General features: G+C 33.7%; 1 protein-coding gene across 1 annotated transcript; it reads right to left on the bottom strand.

Moving 5' to 3' along the window:
- Nucleotides 1-15,260: 15,260 nt before the first annotated feature.
- Nucleotides 15,261-19,557, bottom strand: LOC124889616. Its single transcript, XM_047401584.1, has 2 exons — nt 19,157-19,557; nt 15,261-15,324 (listed from the first exon to the last, which is right to left on the bottom strand). The coding sequence occupies exons 1-2, from the start codon at nt 19,555-19,557 to the stop codon at nt 15,261-15,263; spliced, it is 465 nt and encodes a 154-aa protein (XP_047257540.1).
- Between the last annotated feature and the right edge of the window lie 3,356 nt (nt 19,558-22,913).

The raw sequence follows: 22,913 nt of genomic DNA, 5'->3' as shown, positions 1-22,913 counted from the left end.
TAAATTTTTTTCAAGCCTCTAATATTATAATCAAGATCAATACCCGTAGAACTAACATAATTGTAAGTTGTACCACTTTGTAGGATCCTTTGGCTTGGCGTCCATGACTGTTTTTTGAAAGAAAAAGAAGGAATGATAATCAGTAAATGTACTTTATTTTTAAAGAAATAAAATTTGAGTTGATTTACATTTAATACTTGAATTCCCTTGCGTTTGTGTAGATCCCAAATCAAGCATTCTTTACATATTTGATCCACCTTTATTAACATTTTTTGTGATTGTAACTCGTCCTCTCTTCTGCATAATAATTTTTCTATTTCTAAAAGGTAGTTGACTGTTGGTTTCTTCTGTAACAAAAACTCTTGTATTAGCATAAAAAGTTAATCTTGCAGCGTCCTTCAAGCTTCTAACATTGTTTGTATCACCACAAACTGTTGTTGAAGATGAAACTTGACTTGAGCTAGTTTGTGCAGATTATTTTGATCTTCTTTGTGCAGATTGACTTGGGCTACATTATGCTAATTATTTTGAGGTTGACGATGCAAGCTAACTTGAGCTTTAAGGATGAAAACTTTCTTATGAACTTTGACCATTAAACTGCAATCCTTGGGTATGTGCTTGTGCATTTGGGTTAGAAAATTATAAACTCAAATATAATAGTTAATAAATTCAAAATTCAAGTAAAAAATCAACTTCTAAAATGAAGTTAAAAGTCACTATTTTACCTTAAAATATCTTCTGTTGTGACCTTGTTTTTGACAATTGAAACATGTTATTTTCATTTTTTGGAATTTTTTTTATATTTTTTTCTTGGTTCATCTTTGCCTCTTTTTATATTTCTTGGAGGTCTGCCAGACATTTTCTTATGTTCAGGAGGCTTAATCTTTACATTGTTTGTCTCAGGTCACATATTCATATTGGAGATTGACTAGATAAAGTGCCTATAAACATTCATGAAGATTTTCTTGTTATAAAAATGCTTCACATCAGATTCAAGTTTTTTTCAACATGATACAAAGCACAAATAACATGTTGTCAAGGAATACCTCTCACTTTCAAATTCTACAACTATAAATTCTATTAGTCAAGTTAACTGTATCCTGTACTCTTCCTCTCCAATCTCAAACCCAACATTAGTATTTCGAAGCACCTTTAAATCCCTAACCCTAATCTTATTCTCCTCAAATATAAGTTCAGCCATAGGTGCAATATCACATATTTAGGTATTGACAAACTTAATCATATCTACTGTTCTAGTAATGATTTTTCTCATAATTTCCTCCAATATGGTAATGATAGATTTGTGTCTACAAACTAAGATCCATAAAGTAAAGGTGATGCGCGTGTTATTTTAAAGAACATCACACTTACAATCTTCTTTAAAGAATGTCCTAACCCATGATTTCCTAGGATAATACAACAAATCACCAATAATATCTTTATCTTGCCTACTAAGTTGGATCATGTAATCAAGTTCCTCTTTAAGCTTCACTTCAAAATTTGCCTTTAGCATCTCCAAAACTCTTTTCTCCTTTTCATTCTTGACTTTTGTTGAACCAAATGTATCTAGCACATCTTGTAACTTCAACATTTGGTAACCACTCAAAAACAACATAAAAATCCTACATAACAGAAAAATAGTTAAAGTACTTGATAAAGAAATAATATTACAAACTTCAGGTTATAACTTTTCAAAGACTCTCTTAAATTTTGTAACCTTGCCTTATAATACATTGTGCACCCACATATAATCTCAATTTCTCTCTGCATAATTTTTGTATTTTTCAAATCCTCAAAGATGATTGTTTAGTTATTTCATCCATAATCTGTTTGCAACAAATTTACTAATATTGTCCACTTATGTACTAGATTACAGTTCTTAATTATGAAAGTACTAGAATCTCTATCAAGTGCACAATAATATAACCATTTGCATTTTGATTTTAATTTGCACTTGACCCTTATTCTATGAGTTTTATTAGGTTTTAAAATAATCTAAACTTTATTTTCTACTGCATATCTCCCCAAAGCTTTTCTAAATTTCTTAGGACCACTAAAGATTATACCAAGTTCAAAAATAACAATACTACAATATTAATCAAAACCTAATTTTACTACTTCTTCTTCTTTTTGTAAAATCAATACCCCACAATAATATTCTCATCTACCAAATCAATGTTATCAATACTGTTTTGGTCTGAACAATCGATGTACTCTTCATCATACCTCCTAATCTATCCACAAATCTATCTTTGTTATTTCTTTCAATATTTTGAAATCCTTTGTCAATACCAACTTCACCTACTAGTATTTCTTCTTTTACTTTTAATTTTCTTCTTCAATTTTATTTTCTTCTACTTTTAGTCCTAAAGGCTCCCAACTCTTCATCAATGTCTAAATCATCCTCATCACGGATTTCACCATTTGATTCGCTACAAGGTAAACTGATTTATTACCATTCAGATCTTGATTAAGACCCATATCCTTATTACCATCACTTCTTATATCATCTTAATTAGAAGATTCATTATGTTCTAGCCCTTTAAAAGAGAGAAAAATTTGACACAACCCTAAGCTCTTCATTAATTTCATGAAGATCATACACATCAAGCTCATCACCATTTTTTATGTCCTTCACAAAGTCTAATAACTGACTATCAGAAGTTACTTGAACTAACTCACCACCATCTATATTTTGGCAGTAAAATTTCTTAACTTTTGAAACCCAAGATCTTTGATGTAGAAAAGAAACTCAACAAGACTGTATTAGCCATGGTCTTTATCAATAGCAACAACAAAGATATTCAATTCATCTTTACAACTAAGGTTAGAGTCATCTACAATAGTCCCTGATGATGAAAACAGATCAAAATATAGTTGTCCATTATATTTCCTTAACAACCCCCTAAAGACTCTCAATAAAAAAAAGTACCCAAAATTTTCTTGAACTTAAAAGTACCAAAATAACCCTGTCTTTATCACTGAAATTCTTAATAAAAAAAAAATTAAATATACAAATTCAACAAAACACTATAATTATTTTTGGTAAACAGTCCAAACAACAAAGAAAATACATAAAATTGAAGCACAAGTTTAATCCGACCTCCAATTTCTTCAATTTCGTCAAATTTAAATTATATTTCTTCAATGAAAATGAATCCACAGTTCATTACAAGCATTGTACCTACAAAATACACCTTTATTAGATAGAAATCACTAGGAATCAAAGAAAAATCAAAGCAAAAGTAAAAAAGATGAGAAACTTACAATGGATTTCAAACGAGTTTTAATCAGACGAAAATTGGAAAATAAACCATTTTTTTATTTTATCCCCCGTTTAGATTAATAGGCTAGCGTGAAAAGTCAAGTTGAGTTGACAAGTTTTAATTGACATTTAAAATTTACGTGGACGGGTTGAATTACATGCACCTAGATTTTTTTTCAATAGGGCAAAAGGTGTTAAAGTGACATAGTTTATGACTATTTTAGCTATTTAAAATGAATGTTGTCACTTAAGATGTCAAAGTGAAAAACCGTGTCAAGTTAAGGTGCCTATCATGTCTTTGACCGTTTCGATTTGCAAGATTCATTTGGTAAATTCTATCAAATTATACTAGTAGTATTGCTGATGAAATCTTTAGTTTATAAGCTAGAAAGACGCAATAATATTCTATTTCTTTTATCATATAAATATTTCATATAGTCATACTAAATCTAATTTTATATTAATACTATCTAATTTTATTTTATCATGTCTCAAATTTATGTGTCACAGTTCAACTTCAGAATTGAAGTAATTATGATATTTCCATAATTTTTACAATTTTATTCTACAAAAAAGAGTTATCAACCATATTAACTTCATATTTTTGTCATTTTCACACAGTCGATGGTAAGAGGTGTCAATGAAGTAAGGCAGGATCTTCGTCGCGTAGATAGGATGCTAGGATTTTTATCTAGCTCATTAATTATTTATTTTCATTTCTCAACAATTACTGTTATACATTTGATTTAACTACTTATTTTATCATTATTAATACTTATATTGTGTTTGTAGTGTTAGGAGACGCTGCAAATGCAGGTGCTACCATAGGAACAACGCAAGAAGAATCTCGTAAGGATACGGAAAGAAGAAAACAAATAAACAAAAAACCTTCATGTTTCGAGTTTTTACTAGCTTTTATTTTCATGAAATAATTTGGCTGTAAATATGGTAACTATACCGTTTGTATTAGCGGTAACTCTTGCTTGTGAAGTTTGTAATTTAGATTGATGTATAAGACATCATTCTATATGTATGTTACCTTTTTACAATGTGTGTTCTTCATATGTTTATTTTAGAGCAAGAAGTAATCATGCTTGTGATTTATGTAATTTTGACTATTGTTTAGACATCTTCTATGTATGGTATCTCTTTATGATTTGTGTTCTTCATATACTTGTTTTATTTTAAGTATCGTCTTATTTTTTTTATTTTAAATCTTTCGGTGTTATATAGCCATTAATAAGTACATTCTCAGTCTCATTATCCTGGAAACATGTTATATAACATTTTACTCCTATTCTATAAGTTTTTGTATATATTTGAAGAAGAAAAGTGTAATATTTTATTTATTTGTCTGGAAAAAATATTTCACACGTAATTGAAAAATGATCAATGACGAATGCCTTTAAGATGTATCTTTTTTGAAACCTCAAGGAAATATCAAATTAATTTAACTTATTATGGTTAAATGATTTGTTAAAATAATAATATGAATTAATTAACTAATACATATGCATGTATTGATTTGATAGACACACTAATCTCACTATGGATGAATTTTTGACATGATCTATAATACGTTTAGAAAGTGTTTTATTCTAAAAATTAATGGTCTTTCTTATAATTTTAAAAATTTAAGCTGCATCTACTAATTGTATAACAATATTTTAAATCATACCGAAAAAAGCTTCTTTCCGTTATATAACAGATGAAAATATCGATCACCTATCTTTTAGCTATGCAATATTTTCTAGAATATATAATTTTCTGTGGTGGTAGGGAATTCCAAGATACATGAAGTAATCTGCTTCAACTTGGCGAAATTGAAAAGTAGACGTAGAACTAATTCTTTTTAAATTGGTTACGAGGAGCAGAGAAGGGGAGCTTTGAAGTAATTGGCAAAGTTGCTTTCATGTGATCTAGAAAGCCGTCAAAACAATACTTTGCAGAAATGCAAGATAAGGCTATGTGCAATAAACTATGATGGTTCAACCCTTCCACGTACCCTATTCATAGTGATAGATTTAGTGCACTGAGCAGCCCTTGATTATGAGGAGAAGAAAAACTCTATAAATAAAGACGTTTCCTCATTTCAATACACTAACAAGGAGAGAAATATAAAGGGAGTTGAGACCACTTTACAGGCAACGATAGATTATAGTCTGTTACGAAATACAAAGTGTGCGAGTCATGTATAACGAGGTACCGAAAAATAAAGAGGGTTTTTTTGAGAGTGGAATAGTCTTTTGAGACTATATGTTGTATTTTAATTTCTCGTTATAACAATATTGTGTTATTTTCAACAATACGGGTACGTAGAATCTGTATCATAGAACAACAACTTCAACTTGAGTTCAAGTATGAACAAGAACACAATGAAGTATTAAACACCCTCAACACAAGATCAAAAAAAGACCTTTCCAAGAGGTGTATTTATTTTTCACAAAATAAAGATGAAACAGAAATGATTAAGGCCAAGTCGTCCGAATTCACGGACTTTCCTTAAGGAATAATTCCTCTCACTATACCCGAGGTTATGGAATCTTTCTCCCAGGATAAAATGGCCTTCAGCCCGACTATAGCGGTACCTTAAATAGGCGGATTCTTCGAACACACTCACGGTTTGAATGATCACACTTAGAGTATTTTTAAGACTAGAAGAATATTTTGTAATCTGAAAATTTCTATGTTTTCTATCTCTAACCTGTGGATGAAAACCAGGTTATTTATAGCCAAATGATGCCTCTTTAGAAAGAAGGCAATAGTTTACTCCAAAGGTTGCACCTTTGCAGTAAATTCATGTTTGTTCATCAAAGATTCCATCCTTTCATGAACAGTCATATCTTTCCATGAATCAGTGTGTCTTTTGCTGAATGGTTGCATCTGTTTATTCAACCAGTGCATCAGCTCATCTAAATAACAGAAACCAGTGCACCAGTTCTGAAGCAATACAACATTTTCGAAGCAGTACAACTGTTCTGCGTCATGTAACTGTTCACATAAAACAGTACCATCGCGTCACTGTTACTGCATGTAAATGGAGGATTAAAACTCAGAAATATTTCCTGTGTTTTTTATCATTGTTCATATTTTATCAAATAAAATTTGTCCAGAAAGAAAGATCTCTTCGGTTGATCATTTGATAAATCCAAATCCAAATTCGAAGCCGATCCTAGCGAGCGATGACGACGGCGTGAGGCATCTCTATTTCCTTTCCTCACTTACCATGTGGAGTAAGTGTTTCTCGTTATAAACACTCTCAAGTTCTCTTCTTCCACCAATGTGGGAGAAAGAATAAACTTGCCAAAATTGAGTACGCTTTCCATTTTTGGTGTTAACCCAATTTTTCTCTTCCACTTGATTTCTCCACTTTCCATTCAACACACTTTCATTACTATGAACCCAACAATCCCCCACATGAATGGGTAATTTTTCATAAAACTTTTACAGACAAGTATGTGATCATCAAGCAAAGACTGATTGCATCTGGATAAGTGGGCTTCCCTTTGAACTTTCCGTAGTGAACATGCATCGGATGCACTCAGTCAATCGGTATATTTGATATCTTTGAACCGTCGAGCTTTAATGTACACCTAGACAACACATGTCACACAACCATCCTTTTACCATTTTATGGTTCTTACGATTTTGTTCTTTTCAGCCATGAATACGTCCCGGTTTTCATGAGAGCTTAGAGAATAGGCCTTTACTAACATTCTTTTTGAAGTGGATTCCACTTCTCCCACACATAGGTAATTTCTAAACATTTAATCCTATAGATTAAACTATTTGGTCAAATCTGCCAAATTTAGATCATCATTAAAAGACTTTTCGCCTTAAGTCTTATCCTTGTTTACTAACCACTGTCTACATCATGAGAATGGATTGGGTAATTGACAATGTTGAACCTGTCAGACACAATTTTGTTTGATCTCCTTGAACCTAGCTCTTGAAATCTCTAGTCTGCTAGGTAGAGTTACCACCATGCTGACTTTTCCTAGGCCTTAAACCCATTCCCTTGGATGTCTTTTCTACTCCTTCTCTAGATAGGTCTTTTGTAAGTCGATCCGACACATTATCCTTTGACTTTACATAGTCTACAGTGATAATTCCACTAGAGAGAAGTTCTCTAACGGTATTATGTCTTCATCTTATATGATGAGATTTACCGTTATAGATCATGCTCCCTGCCCTACCTATTGCCGCTTGGCTATCACAGTGTATACATACTGGTGCCACTGGCTTGGGCCAATACGGAATATCTTTCAAGAAATTTCAGATCCATTCTTCTTCTTCACCAGCTTTAGCTAATGCGATAAATTCTAATTTCATTATAGAGCAAGCGATACAAGTCTGTTTGGATGATTTCCAAGAAACTGCTCCTCCACCGATATTAAAAACATATCCACTTGTGGATTTTACTTCGTTTGATTCGGTGATCCAATTTGCATCACTATATCTTTCAAGTACTGCAGGATATTTATTATAATGCAAAGCATAGTTTTGTGTGTATTTAAGATACCCCAAAACTCTCTTCATTGCCATCTAGTGAGTTTTGTTGGGATTACTCCTGTACCGACTCAATTTACTAATAGCGCATGCTATGTCTGGTCGTGTATACTTCATTATATACATTAAACATCCCAATACTCTTGTGTACTCTAATTGCGAGTCACTTCACCTTCATTCTTTCAAAATGCAAAGCTCTCATCCATGGAGTCTTGGCAATACTGAATTCCATACACTTGAATTTATCAAGTACCTTTTCGATATAATGAGATTGTGACAATGCCAACCCTTTTGGAGTTCGATTGATTCTTATACCTAAGATCACATCTGCAACTCCAAGGTCCTTCATATCAAACTTGCTCTCGAGCATTCGTTTTGTTGCGTTTATGTTAGAAATGTCTCTACTGATGATCAACATATCATCCACATATAAACATACAATTACTTGGTGATTTAGAGTGTCTTTAATATAAACACATTTATCACATTCATTTATTTTGAATTCATTTGCCAACATGGTTTGGTCAAACTTTGCATGCCATTGTTTAAGTTCTTTCTTTAGTCCATACAACGACTTAATAAGTCTACACAGCTTGTTTTCCTTTCCTGGAACCACAAAACCCTCAGGTTGTTCTATGTATATTTCTTCCTCCAAATCTCCATTTAGGAATGCAGTTTTCATATCCATTTGGTAGATTTGAAGATCATATACCGCCACCAAGGCAATTAACATTCGAATCGATGTTATCCTTATTACTAGCGAATATGTATCAAAGTAATCAAGGCCTTCCTTCTATTTGAAGTCTTTTACTGCAAGTCTTTCCATGTATTTGTCAATAGGATCATCTGCTTTCATTTTCCTTTTGAAGATCCATTTAGAACCTAAAGGTTTATTTCTGGGAGGAAGGTCAACCAATTCCCATGTATAGTTGCTTAAGATTAAATCAATCTTACTATTGACTGCCTTTTTCCAAAAGGATGAGTCTGACGACGACATTGCTTCTTTAAATGTTTGAGATTCATTTTCTAAGAGAAATGTTACAAAATCCTACCCAAACGAAGTTAACGTTCTTTGATGTGTACTACGTATTGGATTTTCTTCATTATGTACATTCTCACTTGGTTTATCTCGAGGTCGTTTAGATCCTCCACTAGACTGTTCATGTCTAATTTTATACGGGAAAATGTTTCCAAAGAATTCAGCATTATCTGATTCAATTACTGTTTTTTAATTTATATCTGGATGTTCGGATTTATGAACCAAAAATCGACATTCTTTACTGCTTTTAGCATATCTTATGAACACACAGTCCACCGTTTTAGGCCTTATCTTAACCCTTTTAGGTATAGGAACTTGAACCTTCGCTAGACACCCCCACACTTTGAAATATTTTAAGTTAGATTTCCTTCCTTTTCATTTTTCATAAGAAATTGATTGTGTCTTACTATGGGGAACTCTTTTGAGTATACGATTGGCCGTAAGGATAGCCTCCCCCCTAAGTTTTGTGGTAAACCAGAACTTATAAGTAAGGTATTCATCATTTTCTTCAAAGTTTGGTTTTTCCTTTCATCAATTCCATTAGATTAGGGTGAATATGAGGCCGTAGTTTGATGGATTATTCCATTCTCTACACATATTTGTGTAAAGGGAGATTCATATTCTCCGACCCTATCACTTCTTATCATTTTGATCTTTTTGTCTAACTGATTTTCAAATTTAGTTTTATATTGCCTAAATGCATCTATTGCTGCATCCTTACTATTTAGCAAGTAGACATAACAATATCTAGTGCAATCGTCAATAAAAGTTATGAAATACTTTTTCCCACCACGAGATGGTGTTGACTTCATATCACAAATGTCAATGTGTATTAAGTGTAAGGGATTGGAATTCCTTTCAACGGACTTATAAGGATGCTTTGCATACTTTGATTCCACACACGTTTGACACTTTGATTTATTGCACTCAAAGTTTGGCAAAACTTCTAAGTTAATCAGTTTTCATAACATTTTGTAATTAAACATGGCCTAAACGTTCATGCCATAAATCATAAGACTCAAGCAAATAAGATGAATTCGAACTTTTATTCATTTCAACAGTCATTACATCCATCTTATAAAGGCCCTCCGTGAGATAGCCTTTTCCTACATACATTTCTCCTTTGCTAACTATAATTTTTCCAAAAATAGTTACACATTTGAATCCGTTCTTATCTTGGAGTGAAATAGAAATTAAGTTTCTACGTAACACTGTAACATATAGCACATTGTTTAGTGTCAAGACCTTGCCGGAAGTCATCTTTAAGCAAATTTCTCCTGTTCTCTCCACCTTAGCAGTAACGGAGTTGGCCATGTAGAGCATTTTTTCTACTTGAACCGGAGCAAATGACGAGAACAACTCTTTGTTTGCGCAAACATGGCGTGTGGCACCAGAATCCATCCACCATTTGCGTGGATTCCCCATCAAGTTGCATTCTGTGAACATAGCACGCAAATCATCATATTCTTTGTTAGACTCAATCACATTCACTTGCTCCTTTTTCTTGTCTTTCTTTGGGGCTTGACAATCTGTGGACTTATGGCTAATTTTGCCACAAATGAAGCATTTTTCCTTAAACTTTTTCTTGGGTTGATTGCTTCCATGTTCAACTTTCTTTTTTTTCTTCGAGCTGTTTTGACCATCTTCTATAATGTGTGCTCCATTCATTGTAGAAATTCCCTTTGACCTTCTTTCGGTAGCTTTATTGTTCTCTTCAATACGAAGTCGGACAATAAGATCTTCAACGGTCATCTCCTTGCGTCTATGCTTTAAGTAGTTTTTGAATTCTTTCCACAAAGGTGGTAGCTTCTCAACTATCGCTGCTACTTGGAAAACATCATTCACAATTAAACCTACAAAATAGTTTATGTGAGTATTAAGAACATTTTTAATTTGTTCAACTACGGTATTTTTCAAAAATATACCTTCTGCTAGGAGATCATGTATGATGACTAGCAACTCCTGTACTTGAGAGACAACAGATTAGTAATCAATCATTTTGAAGTCCAGGAACCGTGCAACAAGGAATTTCTTAATTCCCGCATCCTCATTTTATATTTCTATTCAAGTGCCCCCCACAGTTCCTTTGATGTCTTGGTTCCACTATAGACATTATAGAGGTCATCTTGGAGACCACTCAGAATATAGTTCCTGGAAAGTAAATCCAAATATTTCCAAGCTTCTACAATAATGAAGCGGTCTTTGTCCAAGGTTCACTCGGGCACCTCGAGAGCGTCTTCGCTAGTGAACCGTTGTAGACATAAAGTGGTGAGGTAAAAGAACATCTTTTATTGCCACCGCTTGAAGTCTATGCCAGAAACTTTTCCATGCTTCTCTGCCGGTGCCATCGTTGGCAGAGAATTTGTGCGATTTGATATGGCAATATTATTTTCCCCCACAGAAGTTGTCATATCCATCATTTGACTTTCATTTGTCATTTTTTCCTATCAGCACAAGACAGAAAACTTAGTATTTTTCAGAATACTATTTATAAAGTTAAATAACTTTAAACTCTTCTTCTTGTTTCTAGTTAACGATGAAGTTTTATTACTTTGAATCGTCAACTGAGTGAACCTTAACTCGTGATGAAAATTTTATGTCTTCTAATCACTAGTTAAATTCAAGCGGAGTAGAAAGCCTAAGCTTTAATCTCCAAAAATAAGCAATACAGATTTTGTAAGAGATTATTCCTTAAGATTGTTATTTTCCACAATACGGGTACGTAGAATCTGTATCAGAGAACAACAACTTTAACTTGAGTTCAAGTATTAACAAGAACACAATGAAGTATTAAACGCCCTCAACATAAGATCAAAAAAGACCTTTCCAAGAGGTGTATTTATTTTTCAGAAAATAAAAATGAAACATAAATGATTAAGACCAAGTCATCCGAATTCTCAGACTTTTCTTAAGGAATAATTCCCCTCACTGTACCTGAGGTTATGGAATCTTTCTCCCAGGATAAAATGGCCTTCTGTCCTACTATAGCGGTACCTCAATTAGGCGGATTCTTCAAACACACTCATAATTTGAATGATCACACTTAGAGTATCTTTAAGGCAGGAAGAATGTTTTGTAATCTGAAAAAATTTCTATGTTTTCTATCTCTAACCTGTGGATGAAAACTAGGTTATTTATAGCCAAATGATGCCTCTTTAGAAATGAGGCAATGGTTTACTCCAAAGGTTGCACCTTTGCTGTAAATTCATGTATGTTCATCAAAGATTCCATTCTTTCATGAACAGTCATATCTTTTCATGAATCAGTGTGTCTTTTGCTGAATGGTTGGGTCTTTTTATTCAACCAGTGCATCAGTTCAATTAAATAATAGAAACCAGTGCACCAGTTCTGAAGCTATACAATATTTCCAAAGCAGTGCAACTGTTCTGTGTCGCGTAACTGTTCACGTAAAATAGTAGCTTCGTGTCACTGTTACTGTATGTAAATGGAGGATTAAAACTCATAAATATTTCCTACATTTTTTCATCATTGTTCAGATTTTGTCAAATAAAATTTGTCCAAAAGAAAGATCTCATCGATAGATCATTTTCCAAATCCAAATCCAAATCCGAAGTCGAGTCAAGCGAGGGATGAAGACGGCACGAGGCATCTCTATTTCCTTGCCTCACTTACCATATGGAGTAAGTGTTTCTCATTATAAACACTCTCAAGTTCTCTTCTTCCACCAATGTGGGAGAAAAAGTAAAATTGCCAAAATTGAGTACGCTTTTCAGTTTTGGTGTTAACTCAATTTTTCTCTTCTACTTGATTTCTCCATTTTTCATTCAACACACTTTCATTACTATGAACCCAACATGTTGCACTACTCCTTTTAAATATATTATTGTCTACATGTTGAAAAGATTTGATGCTCTTGTAATTCTCTTATTCTTGTTGTTACTTTTCAACAACATTGTATTATGTCCATGAAGGATACAGTCTTTTTAGTACCCTGTCTCACAAAAACAATATGAAAACTTGTTGGCTGATTTAAATTAAGACCTGAGGAGTTTTGGCTATTCAACATATGTAGTCATCATTGCAAAATTACAGCATTTTACTGGTGCAAGATTGCACACTGTGCTATCCCGAGGATGAGGACCGTGATTACTAAAAAGGAGTAGTGTAGATGTGATCATGTGTGGAGAATTACAACCACAGAGGATAGTCAACATGCCAATCCAAAAAAACTTCGAGAAGATTTGGTTAAAAGAATATAAAAGTTACATAATTTGTTCATAGAGAGAGATTGGAGATAAAAAAGCGTGCTCATCTTCTTGGTGATCTAGAAGTATTGCAGAGACTTCAAAAGCTAGATTGAGGGGATACATATAACTTGAGGGGATATTCAAAATAGTCAGGCATGTGGGAATAATTGGAAAAGAAGAACTTTTGTAAAACTATTTTGCCAAATACCCATTTAATTATTTTTTGAATTTATTTTTTAGGTTTAGGGTGTAAAAAGTAGGGCCCACATATGGGCCAAGGGACCAATTCATCATTTATAAAACTTTACAAATTTAATATAATACACCTAACCCCCTCTACTTATTTCAATATCCAAAAAAAAAACCTCTCTCTCCTCTTCAATTCCCAACTCCTGCTTTCAAACAACTTCTCCCAAAAATGTCATTTTCGTACATTCCTCATCTGTAAACAGCTAAGAGAGCGTTGTTGCTTTGCAAGGTTAGTTAAAATTGAGTTTCGATCATTTATAGATCCATTTAAATGGTTTTTTTTTTTGCTAATCAATTGGCAGTGATGTAGGATTTTTTTTCGAATTTGGTGTTTTAATTTAATCGTATTTTTTTTAGCAACGAAGTATTGAATGGTGGTATAATTGTTGTTTGAAGAGTTATTTTGACATTTTGATTTGAACAACGTCCTGTTTCTATTCGTAGACCCGCGGTCTATTCGTAGATCCGTGGTCTATGAAATGAGAATGGCCTAGATATATTTCAATTTTCAGATGTATGAAATTCTTTTAAAACATGATTGCTGAAATAGAGAAAATTGAAATATTAATAGTTAATTAGTTTGATTGGGTGCACTAGTTTGATTTTTAGCAATTATTGTATTTTGATATTTTGCATGTTCAATTTTGGTTCAATTATTGTATGTTTGTATAGTGAACTATTTAATGGTGGGATGTTTGTTAATTTTTTTTTTTTTGTGGGGAGTTTCATTTGATCATTGAGTTATGTGTGTTAATAGACTTGTGGTCTATGAACTAAAAATAGGAGATTTGTTCTTTAGGTATAGACTATATTGAAAATGGGTAGAAAAAATGTTATTCCTAAACAAAAAGACGATACCTCTGGTAGTAGCAGAAAAAAAGAGTTGCGACAGTTGAAAAAGTGTCAAAAAGAAAGAAAATTAAAGAGTCGATGTCCGAATCAGATTTGGAGTTAAAGGAGATAAGCGACTACGTCAACTCTAGTGAAGATGTTGCCAAGCAGAGTGTCAGTGGCGACAGTGAAGAGTTTGAGGGAAGTGGGATTAATAGTAATGATGGGGATAATGATTCATTGTCCATGCCATATATTTCAAGGTGCATTTCTGTGGAGCGGTATGACCTTCGAATGATAATTGACAAGGTCGGATCTTTCCTGGCAAAGATATCGATCAGATCAAGAATGGCTGCTTATAGAGAATTTAAGAAAATTCTTGTCGACCAAGAATTGAAGAAAAGATTCAAGCGGTCCTGTTTTAGACACCTGAGAAACCTGCCGAAACATCTTAAGTTCAATGAGCAGTTGGTCCATTATTTGTTGTTGCGACGCGTTAAGAACGATAAGATGCGTCATGAGATGTGGTTCTGCATTAACAACAAGCCTACCTGTTTTGGCTTGAAAGAGTTTTGTTTGATCACGGGGTTGAACTGCTCATCATACCTCAGTGAATCAAAAATGAAGAAGGTGTTAGCAAAGGGGGACAACTTTTGTTTTAAGGTGACAAAAAACAAAAACATCACAGCGGCCAACTTGTTACACCTGATCAGAGGGAATACGATAAATGAGCACCAGAAGTTCAAGTTTTGTCTACTGTGGTTCTTTCACACCATGTTGTTTGCGAAAGATTCTACGAAGGTTGTTGACACAAAACTGATTAGAATGGTCGACTCTTTGAGTTTCTTCAAGAAGTATCCATGGGGGAAAGAGACATTTCAACTGACCATGGACTATCTGAAGAAGAAAAGTGACCTGAAGAAACAGAAGGAAGTATTTGATGAGAAGCAGAAGGCATCCTATGATCTATTTAGATTTCCCTGGGCATTCATGGTATCTACCATAAACCCTTTAGTGAGTTTATCATAGATTATCATTTTATTTACACTATGTCATAGACTCATAGTTATTTTTTTCACCGTTGTACTGCTTACAGATTTGGATCTATGAGGCCTTTTCTCATTTTGGAGAATTTGCTGGAAAATTAATGGATGAGCCCTTACCCATCCCCTGCATCCTCAAATGCTAAAAAGAAGGAGAAGAAGGTGAGAATAAAGAAGCAGCTGCAATTGTTGAGAAAAAAAAAGTTGAAGCTGTCCAAACAGATGTGGTCATGGACATTGTTGATAAAATCAACAGTAACACTTGTGTTGATGAGGAACTTAGGAAAAGAGAAATTTAAATGCTAAGATGTTTAATTTGATGTTAAATGATGAGTTGTTAGGATATGACAATTTTTTTTTATTTCACAAATATGAAGTTTGAAGGATCTGGTGGTAGGATATGACAATTATTCTTTTATTTAATGAAACTTGTTATGATTCTGAGCTGAATCTATTTCTATCAAACTGATTTATGGCATGGAATTTAAATATGTAGGGTGTGGTCATAGTTGGTACATTGTATGCTTGATATCATAGCATACTTAATATTTCATATACCGTATGCATAGTCTACCATTACCCTGCTGGTCGAATTTAAGTTGACTTTTTGTTTAATCGACTATGGTTCTATCAAAGATAGTATTTAACATTATACAAAAGTAGAACTATTATTATTTATTCAATATCACTATATCCATGTTACACTTTTTCAAAGAACGAATACTAGCATTATAGCACATAACATCATTTTTAGGACATTCTCTCTTTCTTCGGTAAAAATCAATTTTTGTTGTAGTTGATCCCTCTCTATTTGGGTGTCATGTAGCAATAGTTTAAAGCGATCCCTCTGTTATTCAGCTTCTTTGAACAAAGTCATGAGAAAATCTTTATTTTCTTTGCATTGTTGGAGCCTTTGTAGTAGATTAAATTTTGCCAAGCCTTGAAAATTTGATGTCTCGAGTTCCGGAATAAACGTTGATGGACTGGATAGAGGTGATAGCTCATCAAGCCATTTGAAAAACGAGCATGCGCCATTATCCTAGGAAAAAAAATAATTAAATAACCATTAACTTAACTTTTAAAAAAAACACGCACACCTCACCTTTGCAATTGTACAATTATAAAATTTGCGACCAGGATTTGAATCCGTGCATGACGTCCTCAAGACAGCCGCATTCCCACAATGACAAATTAGAGTATTTTTAGAATTGGATGATTGAGATGCTTGCGACATTGTAGAATTTTTAAAAACAAAATAAAGTTGTTGAAATAAAATAAGAAGGGATGTACACCTTATATATGAAGTAGAAACAAAGTGTTCACACTGATGGCTTACAAAAGTAGCCATTTTTTACTGTTGGAAAAATAATTTTTCTCTTTTGAACTAGTGGTAACACTATAAAGACTGTCGTAGATCATGACCTATGTCAGTCATCGATTTGTATGGTTTACCATAGACTTACACATTTATTAGTGCATCGTCTGATATCCTGATTATGCGTAGACTACCGTGATCTATGTACACATCTATAGACCATCACGTGGTAAATTAAAAAAAATTAAATAGATAATAGTAACATGTTTTGGGGCTGGTGGAAGAAAATAATTAAATATAATATGATTTAAATGGATAATCATATATTTTGGGGCCGGTGGAAGAAAACAATTACATTAAAAATGATTTAAATAGATGATCTTGGACTGGTGATGACACTTAATAGACCATCGTAGATCATGAACTATGTCATTCATCGATCAGTATAGTCTGTCGTAGACTTATATGTTTATCATCACATAGATTGATATCATGATTAGGCGTAGACCACGATGATCTATGTACAAGGTTATAGACCATCACTTGGAGGTAATTAAAAAATAATTAAATAAATTATAAATAAATGTGGTGTGGATTTCTACACATATGAAGGAGTGTAAACAAGTGACATAATCATATTAGAGCTTAGAAAAATTAGGGAGGGTGAATTAAGAAGTGTGTGGATGGATAGTGGTTGAATGCTCAATATCGTCAGAGTAATGTTTAAACAAAGCATAAGTATGTATATAGGATATGTATTGTATTTGATGCTTATACATTCCACATATTTCTTTCATCACCACCCCTAAATTAAAAGAGTGTGTGCAATTGATAGTGGTAAAACATTTATCATCCTCAATACATACTTGTGCTTTGAGAAACATTACTCTTACGATATTGAGCATTCAATCACTACCCATCCACACACTTCTTAATTCACTCTCCCTAATTTGTCTAAGCTCTAATATGATTATGTGACTTGTTTACACTCCTTAACATGTGTAGAAATCCATGCCATATTTATTTATTTATTTAATCATTTTTAACTACATTCAAGTGATGGTCTATAACCGTGTACATAGATCACCATGGTCTACGCATAATAATGCTATCAGTCGATGCGATAATAAACGTGAAAGTCTACGATATACCAAACTGGTCTGTGGAGGACATAGTGCATGATATACGACGGTCTATTAAGTGTCACCACCAGTCCAACATCATCTATTTAAATCCTTTTAAATTAAATTATTTTCTTCCACCAGCCACAAAACATGTGATTATCCATTTAAATCATATTATATTTAATTATTTTCTTCCACCAGCCCAAAATACATGTTACTATTATTTATTTAATTTTTTTTTAATTTAATAATTGTCTTTCATAATTTCTAAAATGTGTGATTATCTATTTAAATTATTTTTAATTTAATTATTTTCTACCACCAGCCACATAACATGTGATAATCTATTTAAATCTTTTAAAATTAAATTATTTTTTGAAAATCTATTATTTTTTTTTTTAATTCACCTGATGATCCATCTATTCATGTAATCTACGATCGACTAATATGTACAGTGGACGAAATACTTCGTAAAAAATCTAAACATTAGATTTTACTCTTCAGGAAATTAGTCAAGCCACAATACTGTAACTTGAAAATTCCAGACATATTTGATTCGAGTTTTCAAACAAGGGATCAGAATAAAGATGACAAACACACAATGTAAAAAGAAACTAAAACATAGTTGTATTAAAATTGTTCATTGCATTACATAATAAAATTTACATCAAAAAGGGAAAAATGGAAGAAGCTTTATTCTAACAAGATCCTACAAAGAAAGCTTCTTCAGCAATGAACAAATAAAAAAAACTTTAAAACATATACTCAAATAAAATATTTAAACTAAATTATGGGGATGGTGGGGGGTGATGTAGTCAGGGTCTTCCATTTTGAGCCTTTCCAGAATTGCCCTCAAGAAACAAGTAATTCGACGAAGCTCCCGCTCCAGGTAGATGCAGTCTTGACCCAACCCATAGAAAAGTCGGTTCAAATCATTCCTTAGGAGAAGGAGGTCGTAGTGCCTCGGAGGAACACGTCTGATGGGGCGCAGGGGTATCCTTCTTGGAGGTATTTTTTTTATTTGGGTGAAGAAGAAGAAGAAGAGATGATTTCTGATATTTTCGATTTAAGGAAAACTGAAGGGTTGCGTAGAAAGAGGGCCTGTACTTATAGACCTATAGATTGCGTCCTTTCATATATCCACCCAATGGTAGGTCAACGTGTCTGACAAGAGAAAATATTTCGTATGCGTATACAAGTTGTTTTTCCTCGTGAAGAGACGTTTTGTGCAGCTTTTTAATAAATGGGAATGGGAAACAAAAGAAATAATGATTCATTGCATCGATTGGAGAGATAAGCCAGGAAAATGACCAACATAATGTGTTCAATCAGCAATAATATAATCAATACATAATATTTTACAAACCATATATTATATATACCGTAGACTATATATAGTCTATCGTAGACAAAGCTTTAGGTCGATAATAACTAAATGTTAAAATCTACAGAAATGCACATTCATCCCGGAAAACAGTAGCTTTACAACTGAAGCTAAAAAAATCCTATTTATGATTTGATGCCCATTCTACACGTGGTTCTTTTGTGTCCGAATTTCTTGCATATTGAACACCTATTCCTCTTTTTGGACTTGAATGTATCACCGACGCCCTTAGTACGTTTGACTTTCTTCCTTCCAAGTTTGAGATCATACGGGAGTGGAGAAATTTTGGTGTCTACAGATTCCTGTGGCACAGTCCATTCAGCCTTCGGAGGGACCACGTTAATTTTTTTCGAGTATGCATGGGGGTAACTTTCAGCTTTATGAATTGGCGAAGAGTAGTCGTAGATGGATTTACCATAATCTTTGCCATCACCGTACTTTCCTCGCAAAGCTGCCATCGCGTGTTCACATGACATTTTCACCAAGTCAAATTTTCGACAAGAATAGCTCCTCTCCAAGAGATTGACCTTGGCAGTAATGCTGTTGCCGAATATCGTATACTCATTGATAACCCCTTTTGGATTACCCATTTACGAGGAATCGCTCGCACTCTTATTATCCCTTAGGATCCTTTCTGCATAAGGTACAAATATGTTCTCTTTACCACCGACAAATGCATGTTGCTCCCTAAACTTTTCACCAAATTTTTTAGCAATTGAATTGAATATGTACGACATGGGATACTCCCGTTCATCCATCAAAATTAAGTTGAGAGACTTAGCAATGTTTGTGGTTATCACGTCATACCTATTGCTCGAAAAGTATGCTCTACTCCATTTTTCAAAACCAAGCACATTTGTAAGGACATAAACTACCTCGGGGAATTTACTCTTCAATTCCACAAAATTATCGTTAAACTCATCAAAGGAATAAGCCTTTACCGCGGCATCGAATAGATAAAGATGTTATCCGCAGTGTTGATTTACGCAAGGATTTTCATCGAGGTGCCTCATGTAAAGTCCGTGATGTGCACGATTGTATACATGGGAGAAGGCATTGACGATGCTAATGTGCCTGTCGGAGATGACACATAGATCTAGTTCATCTTCTATGATAGACTTCAGCTTGTGGAAGAAGAAGGTCCAAGAAGCATCATTCTCTTTATCGATGACACAAAAGGCAATTGGAAATATATAATTTTCGGTGTCCTGTGCAATGGCGCTCAGCAGAACGCCCCCATATTTTTCATACAAATGTGTGCCATCGACGGCAATTACCTTTCTCATGTGGTCATATCCTCGTATGCAAGCTCCGAATGCTAAGAAGTAGTAAACAAACGATCCATCCATCTGGTTTACCATATAGAGTAAGAAGACCCGGGATTCAATAAATCCACCATATAGAAAAAAGCCGGCAAGCAAGCATATCCGTGCTCTGGTGTCCCGCGAATGATGTTCGCAATTACACTTTCTTTCCAACACATCCAATAGCTTGCGTTACAACGCAACTTCTTAAATATAATTTTTTGAATTTCTCTTATGCTTGGACCCTTACTATCCCAAAAATGATTTATGCATACTGAAGCAATCAATTCGAATGAGACTTTTTTGTGCCTATAGGTGGCATTTTCAACGCCTCACGTGTGCATCCTGACATACTTGTATATGCAAAATTTGTTTGAGGTGTCATACTTTTTTTCCTGCAACAGCCAGCCACAACCACGAGATAAGCATTGCGCATTTATCAATTTTGTACAGCTCTTCTCCATATAATAATCAAAATACTGTCTCACCTCTACTGCGTCTAGTTGCATTTTCAGATCTTTTTTATCGGCGAATGTTTGACCACAATAGAAATTAGTTCCGTCGGTGAAGAAGTGTCCTGCTTGTGATTCCGTTTCACGGTCTTTTTCATCATCTTGCGAGTCCGATAAAAAGTCTTCCATATGCATAGAATAATCTTCTATATTAATTGTATCATCGACATCGTTCTCGTAATTATTCAAATCATCGTCGATCAAATCATCATCGACTGTCGGGCACCGCAGTGGGGGTGTTGATGAATTTCGGTCCTTCAAAGGACCTCTCAACCATATTTATCCCCAAAATTGGCCTAAAGCCATCTGCATCAGCATCCATTATGTATATCAGCACATGTACATCGCTATTTATGATCGTAGGATTCACCTTTTCCCTCGAATGTATTACATAACTAATCACCACGTCGCTCGGCGCGCAATCTAGATCCCCGCTCTGCATTACTCTTGCAATAAATTTTTTGTACAAAGTGTTGCAGCGAACAAGAATGGGAAAAGTCACCTTGGTAAATGATCTCCATTTCCAACATTTTGAAGTCTCCACCCATTCTCCTATGAAATCACCAAAAATCAGAACAAATTCTGCAATAGACATCGTAGAATTAAGCTTTGATCGATGGTAGATTATGCTTATGGTCTATGTTGTGTTGTATGCATGGTCAATTATTGGCGAGGACTGATCGATGACTATGCAGATTTCCGTACAAATATTTGAAATTGTAAATATTGCTTATAATCAATGATTGTTGGGTTTATGGAATAAAGAAATGAACTTGGAGTCGCCTGAGCTGCTGTAATTCACTTTCTAAAGTGGTTTTGAGTAATGTGAGTGATTTAAAGCTTTTTAACAATAGTGGAAAGTGTGTTTGAGAAGATAGAAAACAAATGGGGTAACAATGGATGCAATGGACAAACTTATGATGTTTGTGGACTAATTTACAGCTGATCGCCAGAAAATAACGCCGGAAAAGTGGCCGAAATCAGAGCTTTTTGGTGGAAAAAATAACCACTTTCTATTTTTAGCTTTTGGAATTATTTTTTTTAACATTTTTGGAAACCTAGATATTATTTTTATATATATAGTGGTGGATGATGGAGTGGGTTGAAGTGTATTATTAGAAACTTGTGGGTGAATTTATTAAGTTAGAAGTATTGGGTTAAAGTGAATTATTATAAAGGTTGGGACTGAAATTGTTAAGTTGGAAAAGTTGGTGGTGAGGTGGAATTAAGTGGGTATTTGGCAAAGGATTTAAAACTTATGGGTATTTGACAAAATAATTTGAATAAAGAGTCTTTTTGGCATAAACACCCAGGCATGTTGTGTGCATGTGCGTATAAGGATTATTATGATAGAGAATGCTGATCATGATAGATTATCCATAAATAATTGAGTAGATAGGTGAAAACAAGATTTTTGTATACATGTATTTCCTTTTTTGCACTTTCCAAGATCTAAACCCTACTTTATGAAGTCTTAGAATCGTCAAATATAATGATTACCTAGAAACATGCATCACTTTAAGGAGAACACATAAAAATCATCATGCCATTTAATAGTTGCTGATATCTCCCTGAATATACCAGGTAAAAACAAATACAAATTAGTTTAAGGCACAAGTGAACATTAATCCTACACGACAAATTAATGCAAACTAACATAAGAAAAAATGACCATTATCTGCAAGTTGAATATAACTTCAACTATGAAAGACGAGTTCGATATTTTCGAAAACAATTAGAAAAAGATTAAATTTTTGAAATATTAGAGAATAAATTTTTCATTCAAAATCAAATACGGAATCAATTTAAATAAGAAATATGAAAAAGAGAGAATCTTTTTTATCAAGAATTAGAGAAATTATAGTAAAATTTGGATGTTGGAATGAAGAAGATGAATAAAATGAATGGAGGCGATATATTACTTTTGGGGAGGGGGGCATTTGTATGCCATATCAGCAAATATGGAGCTTGGACGCGCCTTTACAGGGTGTTCTACACGTGTGTTTTGTGAAGAGGACAAAAGGTGTCAAAGTGGCATAGTTTATGGCTACTTTAGGTATTTAAAATAAACACTGTCCACTTAAAGTACTAAAGTAAAAGATTATGTCAAGTTGAGATGCACTGTGTTTG

Source organism: Capsicum annuum, chromosome 12 (assembly GCF_002878395.1).
Source record: "Capsicum annuum cultivar UCD-10X-F1 chromosome 12, UCD10Xv1.1, whole genome shotgun sequence".
NCBI lineage: Eukaryota > Viridiplantae > Streptophyta > Magnoliopsida > Solanales > Solanaceae > Capsicum > Capsicum annuum.
The sequence above is the reverse complement of the archived record's forward strand: the minus strand, read 5'-3'. Positions and strand labels throughout refer to the sequence as shown.